Below are 21,403 nucleotides of genomic sequence, written 5' to 3' on the forward strand. Positions count from 1 at the left end.
GCGTGTGTGTGTGTGTGTGTGTGTGTGGTGGCGTGTGTTTTGGTCATGCCTTGTTTCAGAAACATTTCCAATTCCATTCCCAATCGTTCCGCCAGTGCCCGCCTTCTTACCCCTCAACAAACCATCCAACCATCCAAACAACACCACTCATCGTCCGCATCCAACCAACCACGCCCCCACTCGCGTTGTAGGGCTGTCCTTTGGGCTGTGCAAGAAGCGCGGTTGCTACACGGAGGATTGGCCCACGCAACTCATTGTGGACTGCCTCGACCTCGCCATCCGCTTCTCTTACGCCCGCAATCTGTACATGTTCTTCCCGCTCGTGCTCTACTGCTGGATGCTTTATCGCATCCACACCCAGCGCGCCGTCCTCAAGCAGGCCGAGGAGCAGTTGCAGGTGCGCAGACAGAAGAGGAGGCGGGGGGGGGGGAACGGGAAGGGAAGACAGCGAGAGCAGAAATAGGGGGAGGGGGTGTCATGTGTTGGCTTTGGGGGTTTCTCTGACTGTGTTGGACCACATTGCGTGTTGCTGCTGTTGTGACATGTTGTGAAAAGTTGTGCTGTTGGAATTTGTTGTGTTAAATCGTGCTGATGTACAAGCAAGCTTGCTCCGTCTCTCTCACGAGCTCATCACCACCTGCCATCATCACTGACGGGCCCACCAGACCTTCCAGCACCTGCCGCGTCCCGAGAAGCTGCGCAACAAGAAGATGATTGAGCTGCGAAAGGACATTATTCGCGGCGTGTATCAGCCCTTGCGCGTGTACCCGCTCTTCTTCGTCCTCTTGCTCGTCTCAGACCTCATCAAATACTTTGCGGTGCGTATCTGTTTGTTTGTTTGTTTGTTTGTTTGTGTGTGTGTGTGTAATATGCGCGTGAATACTTGTTTGTTTGTGTGTGTACTTGCGTGCGCGTGCGTGATTGTGCGTGTGTACGTTTGTGTGTGCGTGTGTGTGTGTGTGTGCGTGCACGTACATGATTGTGCGTGTGTACATTTGTGTGTGCGTGTTTGCGTGTTTGTGTGTTTGCGTGTTTGCTTGTTGGTTGGCGGCACTTTGTTGTGCTGTTCATGTGCAGCGCAGCGCGTACAACCTTACACCCAACACCCCGTCTCATACCATCCTCACCACCGCCACGACCACGCTGGCCACGTTGCATCACCAGTTGAAGCACGACACACTGCAGTCGATGTGCGCCGCATACGAGTACACGGAGACGCACCTGGAGGTCGCGCACACGGTGTGGATCACCTTCAATGGTCTCGGTATCCTCATTGTCTTCTTCTTCGACCCACTCAACAGGTGCTGTTGAGTATTAGGGGATGGTGGATGGTAGTGGTGGTGTGTATGTGCGGTGTGTATGTGCGGTGTGTATGTGTGGTGTGTATGGTGTGTATGTGCGGTGTGTATGTGTGGTGTGTATGTGCGGTGTGTATGTGCGGTGTGTATGTGCGGTGTGTATGTGCGGTGTGTATGTGCGGTGTGTATGTGTGGTGTGTATGGTGTGTATGTGCGGTGTGTATGTGTGGTGTGTATGTGCGGTGTGTATGTGCGGTGTGTATGTGCGGTGTGTATGTGCGGTGTGTATGTGTGTCCTCATCCTCTGGCATCGGCTCACTGCCTGGTTCTTGTTCTTGTTCTTGTTCTTCTATTCTCCACCACTACCATCCAACCAACCCACCAACCAACCGCCATCAGGCAACGTCTAACGCCGTCGTCGCTGCGCAAGCGCTTCAAGTCCATCAAGGGCCGGCGTGTGCGCATTGCCCTCACCGAGAACCAGGAGCACACCGTCACGGCGTGGTCCACAGACACAAAGGTGCCATGTCGCCCGTGCTGCTGTAGTTTGTTGTTGTGTGTGTGTGTGTGTGTGCGTGCGTGCGTGTGGTGTGTGGTGTGTGGTGGTGGTGGTGGTGGTGGTGGTGGTGGTGGTGGTGGTGGTGTGTGTGTGTGTGTGTGTGTGTGTGTGTGTTTGCGCTTGCTCCTGCTCGCTGGGGCTTGTCAACAACATGTGATGAATGCGTGCATGCGCCGTCACAGTCTCGCTGCTGTCCACCCCTCACACACTGTCCACGCATGCCCTTTTGTGTTCTTCTTCTGTTTGCCTAGCACTCGGACTTGCACGCACCGCTACTTGCAGACGACAGAGAGTTAGTAATTCTTAACCAAACACATTCAACACACACGCACACGCACACACACACGTGCACACACACGCACACGCGTACGCATCCTTTTCACCTCTGCTCGCCGTGTTCAATGCTGTCTTCTTGCCATCCCATCCATTGCTCACGTATGCATCACCGCCGTTGCTCTGTGTGTGTGTGTGTGTGTGTGTGTGTGTGTGTGCGTGTGTGTGTGTGCTTTGGGTGAACTTCAGCCCTGTCAAGGTTGCTCCGTCTCGCAAGCGAATGTACGTCCACGCATGCCACCCTCCCTGCATGTGCTCTTTCAAACACACGCAAACACAAAAACATGATCATCGTTTGCCCCCCTCCCACACTCACAAACAAACAAACACACACACACACACACACACACACACACACACACACACACACACACACACACACACACACCACCGCCGCCATGCCCTCACGCCAACCGGTGGCGTCGACACAACAGGAACACGGGCTTCGTGCGCAAGCGCTACAGCGACAACTTTGACGACCTTGAGGAGGGCGACGAAGGCGAGGGGGCTGACTACGAGGCGCAGTGGGGTGAAGTTGAAGACACCCAACACCAACACGAGCACGTGAACGGCGGCAGCGCGACTACTGGACGTGCGGTCCGGTTTGCCGATGAAGGCAATGACAATGATGGTGGTCCTGGCGATGGTGGCGATGGCGTTGTTGATGCGGGCGTGTCGTTCCAGATTGGCGGCGGCAAGCGGCGGCAGAAGAGAAATAGCGGTGCTGGCGGCGGCGATAGCAGCAGTGGTGGCAATGGGCAGGGGGGCGAGGAACGCGCGCAGCACGCGCGTGCCGGAGCGGAAGGCGGGGAGGGCGAAGACAGCCGTGATGTTGACGCCTTGCTCAGCGCATACGATTACGAGAACATTGTGACGTACGAGGACCTGCTTCGAGTGCAGGAGTATGAGGAGATGATGAAGCGCAACACACCGGCCCCGCACCACAAGCGCAGGCAGACCACGCCTGTTGGGCAGACACAGCCATACAAGGCGCGCCCGGACGGCGTTGGTGGCGATGGCGGCAGTGATGTAGCGCCTAGCAAGGGCACATCGCAAGCAGGCCAGCGGCGCAGCAAGGCGCAGTCTGTCTCGTTTGGAGATCTCAGTGCACGCGCGTCGGAGGAAGCAGCGGACGCATCTGCCAGCCAACCGCCACACGAGCAGCAACAGCAGCAGCAACAGCAACAACAACAACGACAGCAGCAGCAGCAGCAAGCGCAACAAGAACAGCAGCGAAGGGAAGGTAACAGTGGCGATGGTCACGCGAAACAGGCAGGCAAGCCGGGCAAGAAGACAAAGAAGGCGGGCCGGCGCGATGGGGAGAAGCGCAAGTCGCAGGAGTGGAAGACAGAGGCGTTTGACAGGCAGGAGGACGCGGTGCTGGTGTCGCTTCCCAAGCCGGGCGCAGAGGGCTTTCTCCCGCCACGCCGCGACAGTATCATCACCCGGAAGAGCCACATCATGCGTGACTCGTCCCACGATGGCGACACCACCCCGGCGCAACCGAGCGCTGCCACGGAGACAGCAGAAGCGCCCGTGTCACTGCAGGAGCGCGTGGAGAAGGAGGAGGAGAACAAGGGCGGCGATGGTGGTGAGGCAAGGCTACCTTCACCACCAGGCACGCCCCCGCCCATCCCGTCTGATGACGACGACGATAATGATGGTAATGGTGGTGATGGTGATGGTTGCAGTGACACTGCGGCTGTTGCGGGGGAAGACGAAGCAGAAGGGAGGCCAACGACAAGCGGCAGTCTTGAGCAGAGTGTGTACTATGATGCGTCCAGCAGTCTGGCCAGTTCGCTACAGTCGCCAGCGCGGACAGGCGATGGCCATGGCAACGATCACGACAATGATGCTCACGAGGATAACGGCGAGGATGATGATGAGTTCAAGACAGCCCTCACGGTGTTGCCGTCCGTGCACGAGCAAGACAAGTAGCTGTGTGATGAGAGAGGGCGAGAGAATGAGAGAGTGAGAGTTTGTGCGTATGTGTGTGTATGAGTGTGCGCGCATGAGTGTGTGCGCATGCGTGTGCGCGCATGAGTGTGTGTGTGTGTGTGTGTGTGTGTGTGTGTGTGTTCTCTGAATGAGTGCCAGGTGCGGACCACAGCTTTGTCACCACCCTGTGGGCCTTTTTGTTACTCCCTCAACTGATGGCGTTTTGGTATGCGCGTTGCGTGTGCACTTGTTTTGCTGTGCATCAAATGGAAGTTGCCGTTCTTGTTGCCGATATTCTGTGTACCACCTCTCGCATTGTGGTTCCTGTTTCTTTGCTCCCCACCATCAGAGCGTGTTCCTTCGCCCCCCCACCGTCTGTTTGTTCAAGCGTTTACCATTCGTCCCAGTTCAGTTCAGTTCAGTTCCAATTCTTTCTTTCTTTCTCTGTGTTTTCCGCGTGTGAATGTCATTGTCAAATCATAAATCAACCCCGCTTGTTCCTCCTTCTCTTTTCCATTCTTGTCTTGATTCCAGACAACCAATACGTGGCATTAGAGCGTGGGCACAAACAAGAAGAGGGAGAGAGGGAGAGAAGTGGTGGAGAGACAGCAAGAGCGCAGACACACAAGAGTGAGAGATATGCTGTGACACTGCAACCACCACCACCACCTCCACTTGTTATGTTACCGAAGAATTTTCAGTGAAAATTTGCATGAAATTTCCCCAACCATCATCGGTGGTCAACTGCACGTGATTGAGTTGTTGTGCTTTGTGTGCATGCATAATCCTTGTGGACTGCTGTCTCCAACCCACCCATCACCACTTACCCATCCGAACCACACCAACCGAGTTCAAACACAACCATGGACAACATGTAAGCTTGTGTGTGTGTGTGTGTGTGTGTGTGTGTGTGTGTGTGTGTGTGGTATGTGTGTTTGCATGCGGGCGAGCACCTGGCGTGCCGTGGGAGCCAGTTTGTGCGTGTGATGATCACATCACGAACTGTTTTGTCACTCAACAACTGTGATGTCTTGCATGTCATGCACGCACGACCTGCTATTCATCCATCCGTCTGTCCAATCCTTCTGTGTCAGGGACACGCTCAAGGCCGAAATCGACGAGCAGGCCAAGGTCCTGAAGGAGCTGGACGAGAAGCGCCAGGCCGCGCTGCAGAAGCTGCAGGCGCTTGAGCAGAAGTACCAGGACGCCACGGGCGAACCCGCCCCGTCCAAGGCCGCCCGCGACACCACCGACAAGGACAAGGGTGGCAAGAAGGGCAAGAAGGGCAAGGACAAGAAGGCCGCAGCTGCCGGCGCTGCCGGCAAGGATCAGCCCAAGAAGGATGCCCAAGGCAAGGGCAAGAAGGGCAAGGCCGCAGGCAAGGGCAAGAAGGGCAGCGAGTCCGAAGGCACCGGCAAGGGTACGTGTCATTTTGACGTTTGCCCCTTGACCTTTGCTTTGATTCATGGTGTGTGTGTGTGTGTGTGTGTGTGTGTGTGTGTGTGTGTGTGTGTGTGTGTGTGTTTAAGCGGGATCGTAAAATCGCATTCACCGAAGAAAGGGATGCCCCCCGAGACTTAATCGGGGAGTAACTAACGCGTGTCTCCAACCCAGTGACGTATTGGAGTGACCGATCCAGGCTTGCGAGTTCAGAGAAATGAAATATACTGTCCGTTATCAGGAAGGATGTCTTCGTAGCACACGTACTTGTGATGTCTGAGTTGCCCCTGCATGTGGACGTCATAGGGCAGAACGCGTGCGAGCGCTCCATACTAGCGATTGTTTCACAGGGGATCCGGTTCTAATGCGGACATATAAACGTTCTTGCCAAACTCCTTGCGTGGGGGTGGAACTCCGTGATGAACCCACACTTTCCCTATGAATACAGCGGAAGTGTGTGGTGTGTGCTTGTGAGTGCGTGTGTGAGTGAGAATGTGAGTGCGTGTGTGAGTGAGAATGTGAGTGTGAGTGAGAATGTGAGCGTGAACGTGCGTGCGAGTGTGAGGGCTTGTGTGTCGTGCTGTGTTGTATTGCACCATGTGCTGCCACGCTCATCTCATCATCCACACTGTGTGCATGTTTGCAATCTCCGCCCAACCAGAGATGTTCAGCTTCCCTGGCGAGGAGGAGAACATCCTCAAGTTTTGGAACGAGAAGGACGCCTTCCAGCTCTCCATGAAGTTTTCCGCGTCAAAACCAAAGTGCGTGTGTGTGTGTTTGTGAACGATGTTGCCATGTCTTGCTCGCGTATGTCGTGCAAACGCACACACACACACACACACACACACACACTCACTCACTCACACGTGTGCTGGTTCCCTTGCTCACCCGTGGTCACATGCGCTCAATTGCAACGAACTGACGTGCCGCTGCAGCGTGGAGAAGTTTGTGTTCTTCGACGGCCCGCCCTTCGCCACGGGTCTTCCCCACTACGGCCACTTGCTCGCTGGCACCATCAAGGTTTGCGTGTGTGTATTCGATTTGGACGCCCCTTGCGTACGGCTCGACCTGCTGCTCTGCCCATGGTTGTCTCACCTCCACAATGATTTGCCGCGTGTCACGTATGCACGTGCGTGTGTGTGTGCACTGTTTTGTGCTTGTAGGATGTCGTGACGCGCTATGCGCACATGCGCGGGTACCACGTGCCGCGCCGCTTTGGCTGGGACTGCCACGGCCTCCCCGTCGAGTACGAGATTGACAAGGAATACGGGGTGCGTGCATACATGCATGCATGTGTGCTGTTTTGTGTGTGCTGTGTTGTGTGTCAGTGGTTTGTGTGTGTGTGTGTGTGTGTGGTTTGTGTGTGTGTGCTTGTGTGCGTGTACTGTTTGGCTTTCTGCTGCTGCTGCACATGCCACAGGAAGCATGCGCTGTAGAAGGTTGTTGTTATATGGTGCCAATCACGCACCAGCTCATGCCTGCATGCAACCCCTCCCTCTTGAATGCGTGTCCACGCGTGTCAGATCAAAGGCCCTGACGACGTCATGAAGATGGGCATTGCCACCTACAACGACGCCTGCCGTGCCATTGTCATGCGCTACTCCGAGGTCCGCCAAAACATGAACATCACGAATACAATCGACGGAGCATTCTCCGTGCCCAAACACAGTTTCTTTGCTGAGTCCTTCACAGCCACTACACTCAAGTGATGCGCTCACCTTGTATGCGCGTGCGTGTGTGTGTGTGTGTGTGTGTGTGTGTTAGGAGTGGCGCCGCACCGTGAGCCGCCTCGGTCGCTGGATTGACTTTGACAACGACTACAAGACCATGTACCCTTGGTTCATGGAGAGCGTCTGGTGCGTACCTTCACCCTCCACATGCGCTCGTGATGTGTTTGGATGCACCGGCTGTACGTGTACATGTGGCCCCGCGGTCGCATCGCACCTACCACCTCTGTCTGTCCCTGTGCCTGAGCCTCTGTCGCTGTCTTTGGCCCTGTCACTATCTCTGTAATAGTCATGCTCACCACCACCACTACTGCTGCTGCTGCTGCTGCTGTTGATTTGTGTGATGGCACAGGTACGTGTTCAAGCAGATCTTTGACAAGAACCTCGTGTACCGCGGATACAAGGTGATCTTGCATGCCCAGTCTTGCCCTTTATCATGTTCGAAAATGAAGTTGCTGCCAGGATGGAGACAGAGAGTGTGTGCGTTCGTGTGTGTATGTGTGTTTGTGTTTGTGTGTATGTGTTTTGTGTGTGTGTGTGAGAGAGCAAAAGTGGTGTGAACAAATCACTGGTTGTGGCATCCTAATGTGCCCTGAGCTGATGCACATATGTACAACGATTCGCATACACGCTCTCCAGCACGCATCTTGTTGTTCACGACCATGTCCATGTGTTGTTGTTGTTTGCTGCGCAGGTCATGCCGTTCTCGACTGCGCTCTCAACGCCCCTCTCCAACTTCGAGGCCAGCCAGGACATGCGCGACGTCGACGACCCAGCAGGTGGCGTCGCAGCACTGCAGCATCGCATCATTGCATGCTTGCAAGAACGCATGCATTTGCGGGTTCTGTTCAAACTCCCTTTGGCATCGTTGGCTGATACAGGCACACTCGTCGTGTTTGTGCACGATGTCTTTTCCCTTTTTCCCGTTCACTCCAACGAACCATATCACTCCTTTATACTCGCTCACGTGTTGCTGTTCTGCTTTGCCCCATTCCGAACCCCGTCCCCATCCCTGTCCCCGTCCCCACAACACCCCGCGCGTGCTGCAGTGACGATTGCGTTCAAGCAGGTTGACGGCGATGCATCGTTCCTTGCGTGGACGACCACCCCGTGGACCCTCCCAAGCAACCTCGCCCTCTGCGTGCACCCAGAGTTTGAATACGTCAAGTTTCGCGGTGTGTTGGAAGTGCAGACTGTGGTAGACTCGGTTGGGGTTTGCACGCGTTGCCATGCGTGTTGCTTGCCGCCGCTGTGCATCAATACACGCTGACACAACACAACACAACACCACTCCACACATACACAACACAACGCACCACAACGCATACACACCACAACATATACACAATACACCACCGCACAACACAACACAACACCACTCCACTCCACTCCACTCCACTCCACAACCAACCAACCAACCAACTACCAAATCACGGCTTGTTTGCAGACGAGAAGCGTGGGGAGAACTTCATTGCGCTCAAGGGCCGGCTGTTTGGTCCGGGCGGCCTGTACACGGAGGAGCAGAAGGAGGACGTGACCATCCTCGAGTCGTACAAGGGCGCAGACCTCAAGGACATGCGCTATGAGCCGCTCTTCCCCTACTTTGCCGACCGCAAGGACAAGGCGTTCCGCGTGCTTGTTGACACGTACGTCACCGACGACTCGGGCACTGGCATTGTCCACAACGCCCCGGGCCATGGCGAGGTCAGTTCAAGCAGCAAAGAGGGGCCTGGTGTAGTGTGTGTGTACGTGTGCGTGTGTGCATGTGCGTATGCGTATGTGTGTGTGCGTATGCGTATGTGTGTGTACGTGTGTGTGTGTTTACGGCTGGGGAACGCTCATTTGCCCCCCGGGGGTATTCGCCCAACTCACCTCACATCCACTTGCATGTGTTCATTATTCTTCTCCTCCACCGCCACCATGCGCACGGCAGGATGATTTCCGCGTGTGCACGGCTGCGGGTGTGGTGACGACGGAGGACCTGGTGTGCCCCGTTGACCACACGGGCAAGTACACCAAGGACGTCCCCGAGATGGAGGGCATGTACGTCAAGGACGCAGACAAGGTATGCATGCTACCGCACGCGTGAGAGAGAGTGTGTGTATGTGTTTGTTTGTGTACTTGTGAGTGTGTGAGTGTGTGTGTGTGGTTGTGTGTGTGTGTGTGTGTGTGTGTGTGTGTGTGTGTGTGTGTGTGTGTTGTGGCGGGTGTTTGGCTTTTCCTTGGCTTCGGTTATCCCCCTCCCCGTCCCCGGTCCCAGTGTCTCGATTCCTGCCATCGCCACGTTGTGCTCACTCGCGTCATTGCTTCTCCTGCATCAGGTCATCATCAAGCGCATGAAGGAGGAGGGCAAGCTGTTTGCCAGCGCCCGCATTCGCCACGCCTACCCCCACTGCTGGAGGTGCGTGCCCCACCCTCCATCACATCACATGACACCAAACCACCCGACATGTTATCGCTGCTTCATGTCTGTTTCCATGCATGCTCGTTGTCGTTGTCGTTGTCGTTGTCGTTGTCGTTGTCGTTGTCGTTGTCGTTGTCGTTGTCGTTGTCGTTGTCGTTGTCGTTGTCGTTGTCGTTGTCGTTGTCGTTGTCGTTGTCGTTGTCGTTGTCGTTGTCGTTGTTGTCGTCGCCACGACATGTGCAGCACGGATGCCTCTCCACGTTAGCGTTGCTCACATCGAAACTTGCTGGACCTCCCTGTGCACCAACTACCACCACTACCACCACTACCATCATCGCCACCACCATGACGCACTGGCTCACTGTGCAGGTCGGGCACGCCGCTGCTGTACCTGACGCTGCCGTCGTGGTTCATCCGCGTCACAGAGCTCAACGAGAAGCTCCTCAAGAACAACAAGTCCACATACTGGTGCGGCTCACACACCCCACGTTCTGCATTCATCGCCATCGTTGGTGGTGGTGTTGTTCTCGTCGTTGTTGATGTTGCTCCTGCTGTTGCGAACCAAAGCACATGTACTCAACAGGCTTATCATCCATCCAACCAACCCATGCCGTGCACCTGCTCACTCGCTGTTTGCCCGATTGTTACCGTCATGTACGGTGCAGGGTGCCGAACAACATCCGCGACGGCCGCTTCCACAAGTGGCTGGAGAACGCCCGCGACTGGGCCATCAGCGTAGGTCCATAGTCGCATTGCTGTGTGTTCACTTGACACCCCCCCCCCACACACACACTCCCTCTCTTCTCTCTCTCTCTCCTCTCTCATCCACATCACTCGCTCACGTCCTCCCTGTGCATTTCCGCAGCGCAACCGGTACTGGGGCACGCCGCTGCCGCTGTGGGTGAGCGACGATGGCGAGGAAGTGGTGTGTGTCGGCTCCATTGAGGAGCTGCAGGAGCTCTCTGGCCGCGACGACATCACCGACCTCCACCGCCAGTATGTGGACGAGGTGACCATCCCCTCCAAGCAGGGCAAGGGCGTGCTGCGCCGCGTGTCCGAGGTGTTTGACTGCTGGTTTGAGAGCGGCAGCATGCCATACGCCCAGCAGCACTACCCCTTTGAGCACAAGGTCAGCCGCGAGGGTGCTCATGCTTTTTCTGATTACGGTGGCGCTGTTGCTGGTGGTTGTGGTGATGGCTGTGCTGGTGTTTGTGCTGGTGGCTGTGCTGCTTGTCATCATATGGTTGTGTGCGGTTGTATCAAGTACAACTCCTCGTGTGCGCGATTTGTGTCCGTGGCTGGTTCCGCTTTTGGTTGCGGGTGCGAAAAGAAATGGAGTGCAGTGCCTAACGTGACGCGTCGTCTGCTGCACCTTAATCGTGCCAACAATGTGCAGGAGGACTTTGAGCAGAACTTCCCTGCCGACTTTATCGCCGAGGGCATCGACCAGACCCGTGGCTGGTGAGCATGCACCCACACACAAAGAACAAAGCAAACAGCGCAAAACACGCACGCATGCTTCCCCCGTGCGCCTGCATTTCTATTTGCGTGCACGTGCGTTCAATAGCACTGCATGCGTGCTCCTCATTCGCGCCTTGCTTGCTCACTTGCTCATCTTTCCTCCCCGACTCACTCACAATTGCACTCTTCTCCGCCATCTCCACCCTCCCCTCTTCCCGTCACTTCGTGCGTGTGACTGCAGGTTCTACACGCTGCTTGTGATTGGCACGTGCCTGTTTGACAAGGCGCCGTGGAAGAACCTGATTGTGAACGGGCTTGTGCTTGCCTCTGACGGCCGTAAGATGAGCAAGCGCCTGAAGAACTACCCGGATCCAAACCTCGTTCTCCACGAGGACGGCGCAGACGCCCTCCGGTACGCTTCATGTGTGTGTGTGTGTATGTGTGTGTGTGTGTATGTGTGTGTATGTTGTCTTGTTGTGTGTGTGTGTGTGTGTGCGTGTGTGTGTGTGCGTGTGTGCGTGTGTGTGTGTGCGTGTGTGTGTGTGCGTGTGTGTGTGCGTGTGTGTATTGGGTGCGGCCAACCTGCCGTTCGTTTCACCTTTACTTTCTTCCTCACACGTTGTGTACACCACCACCACCACCACCACCACCACCACCACCACCACCACCACCACCACCACCACCACGATTGCACCACGATTGCCCTGGACTTGCCAGTCTGTATCTCATCACATCGCCAGCCGTGCGTGCTGAGAACCTCCGCTTCGAGCGCAAGGGCGTGCAGGTGCGATGCCCTTGACATTCACGCTCGCATGACATCAGCCCTGGGTGGTCGTGTACACTGTTTGTTATGTGTGTGTGTGTGTGTTCATTGTTTGTTCGTCTGTTGTGCAGACGATTGAGATGCATACGAGTGAGATACATGCCCTGGTTCAAAGTTCCTCACCACGATCCCATCCTCTGTCGTCGGTCCACGACCACGTGCTTATTGTACTGTGTGTGTGTGTGTGTGTGTGTGTGTGTGTGTGTGTGTGTGTGTGTGTGTGTGTGTGTGTGTGTGTGCAGGGTCTGATCAGGGAGGTGTTCCTGCCGTGGCTCAACGCATTCCGCTTCTTTGAGCAGCAGGCCGACCGCCTCAAGGTGCACCTCAAGACAGAGTGGGATGAACTCGTGGTGGGGAGGGGCATTGAAGCATTGGGGGTGAGCGTTCATCCCGTGCGCCCGAATTGCCCATGCACAGTAACTGCTACTGCACCTATATGCATCACACTCACACATGCACGCGGGCGCACATAACGCAGGCGAGCAGCGGGCAGCCGTTCCTGTTTGACGACACGGCCAAGTGCAACACGGACAACCCGACAGACCGCTGGATCCTCGCGTTTGTGCAGGAGCTCCTCGAGTTTATCCACGCAGAGATGCAGGGTGAGCGCTCGGCTGTGGGGCTGCGGGGTGTGCACGTGAGATGATCAAGGATGCACACACATGCACATGCACACGCACGCACGCGCACGCACACTATATCTCCCTCTCTCTACGCACTTCTCATGCATTATCATCGTGTTCGTTGCTGTGGCGTGCGTGTATGGGCAGCATACCGCCTGTACACGGTTGTTCCCCGCCTGCTCAAGTTTGTGGACAACCTGACCAACTGGTATGTCCGGCTCAACCGCAAGCGCCTCAAGGTACGAGCCATCGCCACCATCGCTGTGCTTGTGTGTGTGTGTGTGTGTGTGTGTGTGTGTGTGTGTGTGTGTGTGTGTGTGTGTGTGTGTGTGTGTGTGTGTCGCTGCGTGTGTGTGTGTGTGTGTGCGTGCCTCACTCCATGCCTGTCTGACGATCTGTCCGTTCCATCACTGTTTGCCCCTCCCCTGTCTGTCTTACCGCGTGTGCAGGGTGCTGAGGGCGACGAGGACGCCGCCATTGCGCTGTGGGCGCTCGGCGAAGTGCTCATGACCATGGCCAAGTTCATGGCTCCGTTCACCCCATTCTTCGCAGGTGGGGGCTCGCCTGCTGCTGTCATGCAGTGTGGTTGCCTGATACACAAACACACACACACACACACACACACACACACACACACACACACACACAGACACACACGCACGCACATGCACAGACACGCACACCTAACATGCACAACCACGTGCTGTCGTTTCTACACCAGAGTGGATGTACCAGCACATGAAGCCGTACATCAAGGTGTCGCCTGAGGCTGAGGCGCAGCTGCGAACGATTGATGGCGTGCGAGAGGATGAGTCTGTGCACTTCAACCTGGTGCCGGATCCAAAGCCCTTTTATGAGGACCACAGCGTCGTGCGCGCCTTTGAAGTCCTCAAGCGCACCATCGACGGTGGCCGGTGAGCAGCGACCCTCGTGCTGGTGGTGATGGCTGTTGGGGGGGGGGGATGATGATTTGCGTACTGAGTGGTCATTTTTGAGTGCATCCGTGCGTGTGTGCACGCGTTGTGTTATCCCTGTGCTTGCCATGATGGGCATTCTCGTACTCTCACACACTCTCTGATTCACTCACATACACTCTCCCTCACATCGTCTCTCTGTGCAGTGTTCTTCGCGAGCGCAACAAGATGCCTGTCAAGTACCCTGCCATGGAGCTGGTCGTCGTCTCCACCGTACGTGCGCCCCGCCGAATTGATGCCCTGCGTAGCTGCGTTTGTGAATATCTTGCCGCTATGTTGCTTTGGACAGATTCTCACGAGCTACCCCTCAATTGTCACACAACAACGACAACTTAAACAACAACAACAACCAACCAACCAACCAACCAACCAACCAACCAACGCAGACGGAGAACGTGCTTGAGGATCTGCAGTCGCTGCAGACGTATGTGACGAGCGAGCTGAACATCCGCAAGCTGACGCTGTCCAGCGACGAGTCTGCGTACAAGGTCAAGCTCAAGGCGCAGCCTGACTTCAAGACGCTCGGCTCCCGCCTGAAGAGTGACATCAAGAAGGTCGCTGCTGCCGTCCGCCAGCTCACCCACGACCAGCTTACCGAGTACCAGGTACATTGTCATGCGTGCCATGGCAACTGCCGTTGCACCTCTGCGTGTGTGTGTGTGTGTGCGTTCGTGTGTGTGTACGTGTGTGGGTGTGGGTGTGCGTGTGTGTGCGTGTGTGTGTGTGTGTGTGCGTGTGTGTGCGTGTGTGTTCGTGTGCGTGTGTGTTCGTGTGGGTTTGATGTTCTCAGTGCGTGAAGTCGACGCTCGCGCATGCCTGCTGAATGTCGATTGGTGCAACTCACGCCCATGCGCACACGCACTCGCACGCACGTGCACACGCACTCGCACGCGCACACGCATTGCAGAGCACCCAAACGATTGAGCTGTGCGGCCACACGCTGACGGGCACGGATCTTGTGCTGTCGTACGAGTATGCGGGCGACGACAACAAGTACGCCGCCCAGGCCGACGGCGACATCCTCGTCCTCCTCGATGGTACGTCACCGCCTTTGCTCCACACTGCACACAACACCGCACAGCACAGTACACCCCACACCACACACGTTGCACACTTGCTGGCCTTGCTCTGCTCTGCCCTGCCCCTACTTCCACCTTCTTTGACACTCATCTGTCTCTCTGTCTCTGTGTCTGTCTGTCTGTCTGTCTCTCTCTCTCTCTCTCTGTCTCTCTCCCTCTCTCGCTCTCCCTCTTTTCCGTTGGGTGCAGTGCTTGAGTACCCCGAGCTTGTTGACGAGGGCATTGCGCGTGAGGTTGTGAGCCGCGTGCAGAAGATGCGGCAGGCAGCGGGCCTCAGCCCCACCGACCCAATCACCGTCACCCACAAGCTCCAGGGCGGCAAGAAGACGGACGATCTGGAACGCGTCCTTGGTTCCCACCAGTCGTACATCGCCGAGGCCCTCTCCTGCACCTTCCAGCCAGTATGTCATGTGTGTGTGTGCGTGTGTGTGTGTGTGTGCGTGCGTGTGTGTGTGTGTGTGTGGGGTGTGTTCATTCTTCTTCTTGGTGCGCTTTTTGCCCATGCCTTTGCCTGCCCCAGCCTCGTTCAACCCCACTCACTCACTGCCTGTTCCACCTGTTTTATCTGATCGTTAGGCTTCGGATGAAGCTGATGCATCGGCCGTCATTGCCACCGAAGCCCTCAAGGTTCGTGCTCTGCTCTTTCTGTGTGTGTGTGTTGGAGACAGAGAGAGCGAGAGAGGTGGAGAGTGTGTGTGAGTGTGTGCTCTGGTTGTGTGTGTGTGTGTGTGTGGCTATGTGTGTGCATGTGTGCTCGATGCCCTTGCACTGAGGTGTGTAGTGCTTCCTCATGGTTTTCTCTCGCTCCCTGTATTGCAGATCAAGGGTGCCTCTCTGCAGGTCACCATCTTCAAGGCGTAAGAGAGAGCGCGCCTCCTGCACATCTCCCAACAGCGGTAATCTTCTGTTTGGCTTGCTTGCTTCTCCCAACCTTGCTCGTTGCCCCACAGCCGTGTTTTTGTGTAAGTCTTCTAGTAAATTTCCGAAACACAAACACAATTCACATCCAGCACTGATTTGACAACAAAAGCAACAAAGAAGCAAGCGAAGCAAGCCAAAGCACACCGTCCGTCCTCCATCCCCCAATATGGCATCGATCCACGCAAACCCCGACTTCAATGCCGAGGAGCTCGCTCAGGTGTGTGATGTGACACACGAAGAAGGAAAAAGAACCACCAAAAGCAGAGGGAGGCGAGAAAAGGGAGATAGAGAGAGCTTGCGGTGCAGCGTGGTTCGTCAGTGATGACACGACTGCAACGTGGTTTGGTGTGCTCGTTGTGCAAGTAACGCACCATCTCTCTTGTCAGCATCTGTGCTTGTGGTTGCGAGACCTCACCACACACACGCACACACACATGCACACATGCACACACACACACACACACACACACACACGTGTGCGCGCGCACGCACACTCACACACACAACGTGTGCCATTGCAGGGCCTGCGCAAGGCCATGAAGGGCTTCGGCACCAACGAGAAGAAGATCATCGAGATCCTCACCTCGTGCAACAACGAGCAACGCCAAGTGCTCAAGAAGCAGTTCAAGACCATGTACGGCCGTGACCTCATCGACGACCTCAAGTCCGGTATGCGCCGTGATGTCTGTAAACACACTTGTTTTCCTATGGGCCCCATGTGGCGTGTGACATGTGTTCCTTGGCTCGCTCTTGCGTTCCCTTGTCCTTTTTGCATGCCACCACGTGTTGCTGCTTGCTCGCTGCGTCTGACTTGTTTGTGAGTGCAACGTTGACCAACAGAGCTCGGAGGCAACTTCGAGGATGCCGTCATTGCCTTCATGATGCCTCCTGATGAATACGACGCCCACTGCCTTCGCCACGCCATGAAGGTGCTTGCCACACGCACGCACGCACGTACGCACTCCACGCCGACATGTACGCGATTGTTGTCCAATCCCCTCTCCCACCCACACATGCCTCACCTGTGGCGTGTTTAACGGCACTGTTTGATCGCAGGGTGCTGGTACGGATGAGAAGGTGATCGCCGAGGTGCTGGCCATGCGCAGCAACGACCAGGTCAGCAAACACATGTCCACTGTTGCGCTCCAGGCATGCGCGCCGTGCATCAAATCACCCCCGCAAACCGCCTCGTGTCCTCTGGTGCCCTTACCCCGACCTCCTGCCCCTGTGTAACGTGCCCATGTCTCTGACCTGGCGGTGTGCAGATTGCCGCTATCCGCGAAGCATACCACCGCGTGTACGATCGCGACCTCGAGAAGGACGTCATGTCCGAGACAAGCGGTCACCTCAAGCGCATCTTCGTGTCTCTCCTCCAGGTTTGTGTGTGTGTGTGTGTGTGTGTGTGTGTGTGTGTGTGTGTGTGTGTGTGTGTGTGTGTGTGTGTGTGTGTGTGTGTGTGTGTGTGTGTGTGTGTGTGTGTGTGTGTGTGTGTGTGTGTGAGCGCGTGTGGTTGGTATTTGACACACCCTTTAGTGTGGGTTGCTGCGCCTTGTGTAGCACTTGTCTTCTGTCTTTCGCCACGTCAACTCACAAATGTTGGATTTCTTCAGGGCAACCGCGACGAGTCTGAGGACGTGGATGAGGACAGGGCCCAGGCCGATGTGCGTGACGCGACGCTGTTATTGTGATGTGTGGGTGTGTGGGTGTGTTTGGTGTACTTCTGACCCGATTTCTTCTTGCACACACGCTAACGTGCCTTCACGCACATACACACACACCCCCCTCCCTCTCTCTCTCTCTCTCATGTCCCACTCAATCATGCAACTGCAGGCGCAAGCGCTGTACGATGCCGGCGAGGCAAAATGGGGCACGGACGAGTCTGAGTTCATGACCTCCGGCATTGGCCAGCTGCGCGGTCAGTGAACATTCTCCACACACTGCTGTTGCAAATATTGCCTTGGACAGTTGGAGACTGGCTTGCTTGCATGTATGCAAAACGAGGGAGTGTGATATGGACTGTCAGCGTGTGTGTGTGTGTGTGTGTGTGTGTGTGTGTGTGTGTGTGTGTGTGTGTGTGTGTGTGTGTGTGTGTGTGTGTGTGTGTGCGAGTGCGCGCGCATTCATTGAACGTTCAAGCTTACCTGCCAGTTGTGGTATTGACTGCGTCATATCATGTTGATGATAGCGGTCGCTGAAAAGTACCACACGCTTGTGCGCGCTGTCGAGAAGGAGGTGTGTGCCCACACTGCTGCAGCCTCTTGTTCAACTTGTATCCATGCAAACTGTTGACATGCCCACGTGTGTGCATGTATGTGTGTGCGTCTGTACATGCAACTCACCTGTCTGGCTCACCCCGTGTCCTCTTTCCCGCGCATCTCCTGTGCAGATGAGTGGGGATCTTGAGTTTGCGTTCAAGGCCGTGCTGCTGAGTGCGGTTGACCAGCCCGCATTCTACGCCGAGCGCCTCTACAAGTCCATGAAGGGCATGGGCACCGACGACGAAACTCTCATCCGCTGCGTCGTCTCCAGGTTGGTTTGCGCGTGCTTGTTTGTTGTTTGGGTTCTGCTTGTTTGTTGTTTGCGTTCTGCTTGTTTGTTGTTTGGGTTCGTTTTGTTTGTGGAGAACGGTGATCTCTACCCGCTCACAAACACATGCGCTTGTGCGCACGTGTTGCGTTGGCAGGGCCGAGACCGACATGGAGCAGATCAAGTCCCAGTTTGTGGACAAGTACGGCAAGAAGCTCGTCAAGATGATCAAGGTACGGTTGCAGGCATCACAATTTGCGACAGAGGCCCGTGTGCCTGCATATCACACACACACATACACCACATACACACACACACACACACATACTCCATACACACACACACATACTCCATACACACACACACATACTCCATACACACACACACACACACACACACTCACACGCGCGCACACACACTCACACTCACGTGTGTCATATGTGCAGGACGACACTGGCGGGGACTACGAGCGCTTCCTCGTTGCCATCGTTGGCGAGTAAACCGGCACCGTTTGCGCCTCTGGGCATTCCGTGTTGTATTTCACAAGCACTCTGCTTTGTTCGCCCGTTTGTTGCTTTGCTTGCATGCATGCGCCCTGGCCATGGCCGCTGTTGTCACATCATGTCAAGACGTGTTACCGCAGCGGCTTGACGATTTGCAACGGCCTGGTTCGTTGTTCTCGCCTCAAAGGAGTAAACCAGTCGTGAAGGAAATCACAAAGCCCGCAGTCCTGTTACGTCACACACGTGCCCTCGCGTGTACTTTGGTTGTTGAGGTTCGGTTGTTCGGTGTATTGTGTGAGAGCAATGTTAGGAGGAGCAAGCGGTGGTCAAAACAGCCTGCCGTCGCCACAATCACAACACGGAGCACAAATGCACGACCACATCACCGTTAGGACAGAAGAAGCAGCGAAACAACAGAACAAGGCACCCGTTGGGGGAGGGGAAAGTTGGATACAGTGCGGGGCAGGGCAGCAGGAACAACAGGAACAAAACAGCAGAAAGCAAAGGAGCAAAAGATCAGCATCCAACAATCAACCAATTGCAGGTGGCGCGCATTTCCACAACAAGAAGCACAGACAGTGGCCACAGTCGCAGGAACAGCAAACAGTGTTAGGGAGGACGGGGTTAGGTGGGAACAGAAACGTGCATCGCACGATCATCACTGCTTTCTGTGCAGTGGGCACATATGCCGGCGGAAAACATGCGGTATTCCGTCAGCAAAGCCGCTTAGACGGACTCGACGGCGGAGGACGAGGAGGAAGAGGCGTTGGCGCGGTGCTTGGCGAAGAAGACGCCACCAACAACAGCGCCGACAAGCAGCAGCGCGCCAACCACAATGCCGGCGATGGCGCCCGCAGAGAGGCCTGCAGCGGCATCCCCAGCACCAGAGGCGCCAGAGTTGTTGTCGGCGTAGGCGTAGTCGTTCTTCGTCGTGTACTCGTTCTTGGGCGCCTCGTAGGCCGTCGTGTACTCCTGGTGCTTGGTCGTGTACACGGGTGGCTTGGTCGTGTACACGGGAGGCTTGGTGGTGTACACGGGGCGTGTGGTGTACACGGCCTCTGTCGTGTAGACGGGTGGCTGCGTGGTGTAGACGGGTGGCTGCGTGGTGTAGACGGGGCGTGTGGTGTACTCCTGGTGCTGGGTGTAGCGTGGGTAGGCGGGCTTAGTGGTGTACTCCTGGTGCTTGGGTGCCTCGTAAGCCGTGGTGTACTCCTGGTGCTTTGGTGCCTCGTAAGCCGTCGTGTACTCCTGGTGCTTTGGTGCCTCGTAGGCGGTGGTGTACTCCTGCTTGGGTGCCTCGTAAGCCGTCGTGTACTCCTGGTGCTTTGGTGCGACGTAGGCGGTCGTGTAAGCCTTCTTGGGTGCCTCATAAGCCGTGGTGTACTCCATGTGCTTGGTGGTGTAAGCCTTCTTGGGTGCCTCGTAAGCCGTGGTGTACTCCTGCTTGGGTGCCTCGTAGGCGGTGGTGTACTCCTGGTGCTTTGGTGCCTCGTACGCCGTCGTGTAAGCCTTCTTGGGCGCCTCGTAAGCGGTGGTGTACTCCTGGTGCTTGGTCGTGTACTCCTGGTGCTTGGGCGCGACGTAGGCAGTGGTGTAAGCCTTCTTGGGTGCCTCATAAGCCGTGGTGTACTCCTGGTGCTTGGTCGTGTACTCCTGCTTGGGTGCCTCGTAAGCCGTGGTGTACTCCTGGTGCTTTGGTGCGACGTAGGCGGTGGTGTAAGCCTTCTTGGGTGCCTCATAAGCCGTGGTGTACTCCTGGTGCTTGGTGGTGTACTCCTGCTTGGGCGCGACGTAGGCGGTGGTGTACTCCTGCTTGGGTGCCTCGTAAGCGGTGGTGTACTCCTGGTGCTTGGTCGTGTACTCCTGCTTGGGTGCCTCGTAAGCGGTGGTGTACTCCTGGTGCTTGGTCGTGTACTCCTGCTTGGGTGCCTCGTAAGCGGTGGTGTACTCCATGTGCTTGGTCGTGTAAGCCTTCTTGGTGCCTCGTAAGCCGTGGTGTACTCCTGCTTGGGCGCGACGTAGGCGGTCGTGTAAGCCTTCTTGGGTGCCTCGTAAGCCGTGGTGTACTCCTGCTTGGGTGCCTCGTAAGCCGTGGTGTACTCCATGTGCTTGGTCGTGTAGTCCTGGTGCTTGGGCTGATAAGCCGTCGTGTACTCGTGCCGCTGATAATCGGCAGCCATCGAGCCCGCAGCAAGCAGCAGGCACGACGCCACCGCAAACACCAACACGCGCATGGCTGGTTGTCGGTGCAACACCTTGCTTCACAAAAGAGGAAGAAGAAGAAGAAGAAGAACTGTGCGCTGGCGGGTGGCTGGAAGTCACGCAGTTCAAATCGGGGGGTCTTGGTGGTTCTTGGTGCGTTGGATGACAGCTGAGAAAATGAACATCTCATCCACATCCAATCCACATCAACATCCATCCAGCCAGCTGAGATTGGGGAGCTGATGGCGTGCGGTGGAGAAAGCAGGCGAGGAGAGACACGCTTGGGCCTTCTCGCTGGAGGGATGGCACGCACTCACTGTCGATGCCAAAGGTGCGTGCTGGGCGTTCCCCTTCCAATGCCGCTTGCCGGTACTGCACCCTGCTCACAACAGCATCAGTAGGCTCGGTGTGCACGAGCTGGGAACTGAAGCATCGCCTGCTGCACGTTCCCAGGCAATCAATCAAAGTGAATGAGAAAGAGGGGGCAAGTGAATGAGAAAGAGGGGGCAAGCGAATGAAGGTCCGTGTGAGTCTGTACAGAATGATAAAGTGCGAGTGAAAGTGAGAGTGAGAGGAAGAGTGTGGGGCATGA

At 56.0% G+C, this 21,403-nt stretch overlaps 4 protein-coding genes across 4 annotated transcripts in view; 3 read left to right on the forward strand and 1 right to left on the reverse strand.

The window, feature by feature from the left end:
• Positions 1–4,622, forward strand: part of PTSG_05630 (uncharacterized protein) — a 5,966-nt gene extending 1,344 nt beyond the window's left edge. Inside the window, exons 4-10 of the mRNA XM_004993442.1 lie at positions 192–397; positions 666–818; positions 1,165–1,301; positions 1,698–1,818; positions 2,109–2,149; positions 2,380–2,412; positions 2,625–4,622. Of these exons, the coding sequence (XP_004993499.1) occupies positions 192–397; positions 666–818; positions 1,165–1,301; positions 1,698–1,818; positions 2,109–2,149; positions 2,380–2,412; positions 2,625–4,128 (2,195 nt within the window). The 3' untranslated portion in view covers positions 4,129–4,622. The remainder of the gene's footprint in view (positions 1–191; positions 398–665; positions 819–1,164; positions 1,302–1,697; positions 1,819–2,108; positions 2,150–2,379; positions 2,413–2,624) is intronic.
• Positions 4,623–4,817: 195 nt separating this feature from the next.
• Positions 4,818–15,647, forward strand: PTSG_12343 (isoleucyl-tRNA synthetase). Its single transcript, XM_004993443.1, has 30 exons — positions 4,818–5,002; positions 5,223–5,548; positions 6,230–6,329; positions 6,504–6,588; positions 6,732–6,839; positions 7,092–7,175; positions 7,333–7,424; positions 7,648–7,699; positions 7,990–8,074; positions 8,345–8,470; positions 8,743–8,999; positions 9,229–9,360; positions 9,617–9,696; positions 10,069–10,167; positions 10,365–10,434; positions 10,565–10,828; positions 11,096–11,160; positions 11,402–11,572; positions 11,878–11,944; positions 12,226–12,300; positions 12,462–12,585; positions 12,754–12,845; positions 13,056–13,158; positions 13,328–13,520; positions 13,727–13,793; positions 13,967–14,185; positions 14,488–14,617; positions 14,849–15,060; positions 15,236–15,286; positions 15,479–15,647. Exons 1-30 carry the CDS (start codon positions 4,992–4,994, stop codon positions 15,518–15,520), a joined length of 3,582 nt encoding a protein of 1,193 aa, XP_004993500.1. The 5' UTR covers positions 4,818–4,991; the 3' UTR covers positions 15,521–15,647.
• Positions 15,648–15,746: 99 nt separating this feature from the next.
• PTSG_05633 (annexin A7) lies at positions 15,747–18,685 on the forward strand (the record flags this gene model as incomplete). Its single annotated transcript, XM_004993444.1, has 11 exons — positions 15,747–15,797; positions 16,102–16,249; positions 16,421–16,509; positions 16,637–16,696; positions 16,846–16,956; positions 17,191–17,241; positions 17,411–17,495; positions 17,766–17,812; positions 17,967–18,109; positions 18,264–18,339; positions 18,553–18,685. The coding sequence occupies 11 exons, from the start codon at positions 15,747–15,749 to the stop codon at positions 18,604–18,606; spliced, it is 915 nt and encodes a 304-aa protein (XP_004993501.1). The 3' UTR covers positions 18,607–18,685.
• Positions 18,686–18,883: 198 nt separating this feature from the next.
• Positions 18,884–20,843, reverse strand: PTSG_05634 (uncharacterized protein; the record flags this gene model as incomplete). Its single annotated transcript, XM_004993445.1, has 2 exons — positions 18,884–20,583; positions 20,628–20,843. The coding sequence occupies 2 exons, from the start codon at positions 20,841–20,843 to the stop codon at positions 19,336–19,338; spliced, it is 1,464 nt and encodes a 487-aa protein (XP_004993502.1). The 3' UTR covers positions 18,884–19,335.
• Positions 20,844–21,403: the final 560 nt, after the last annotated feature.

The sequence above is a fragment of the Salpingoeca rosetta genome (assembly GCF_000188695.1).
Source record: "Salpingoeca rosetta unplaced genomic scaffold supercont1.13, whole genome shotgun sequence".
Taxonomy (NCBI): Eukaryota; class Choanoflagellata; order Craspedida; family Salpingoecidae; genus Salpingoeca; species Salpingoeca rosetta.

Coding starts and splice junctions, on each gene's coding strand:
- PTSG_12343 (XM_004993443.1), top strand. Junction 8,075..8,344: donor CGACGTCGACGACCCAGCAG/GTGGCGTCGCAG, acceptor CGCGTGCTGCAG/TGACGATTGCGTTCAAGCAG. Junction 15,061..15,235: donor TCTCCTGCACCTTCCAGCCA/GTATGTCATGTG, acceptor TCTGATCGTTAG/GCTTCGGATGAAGCTGATGC.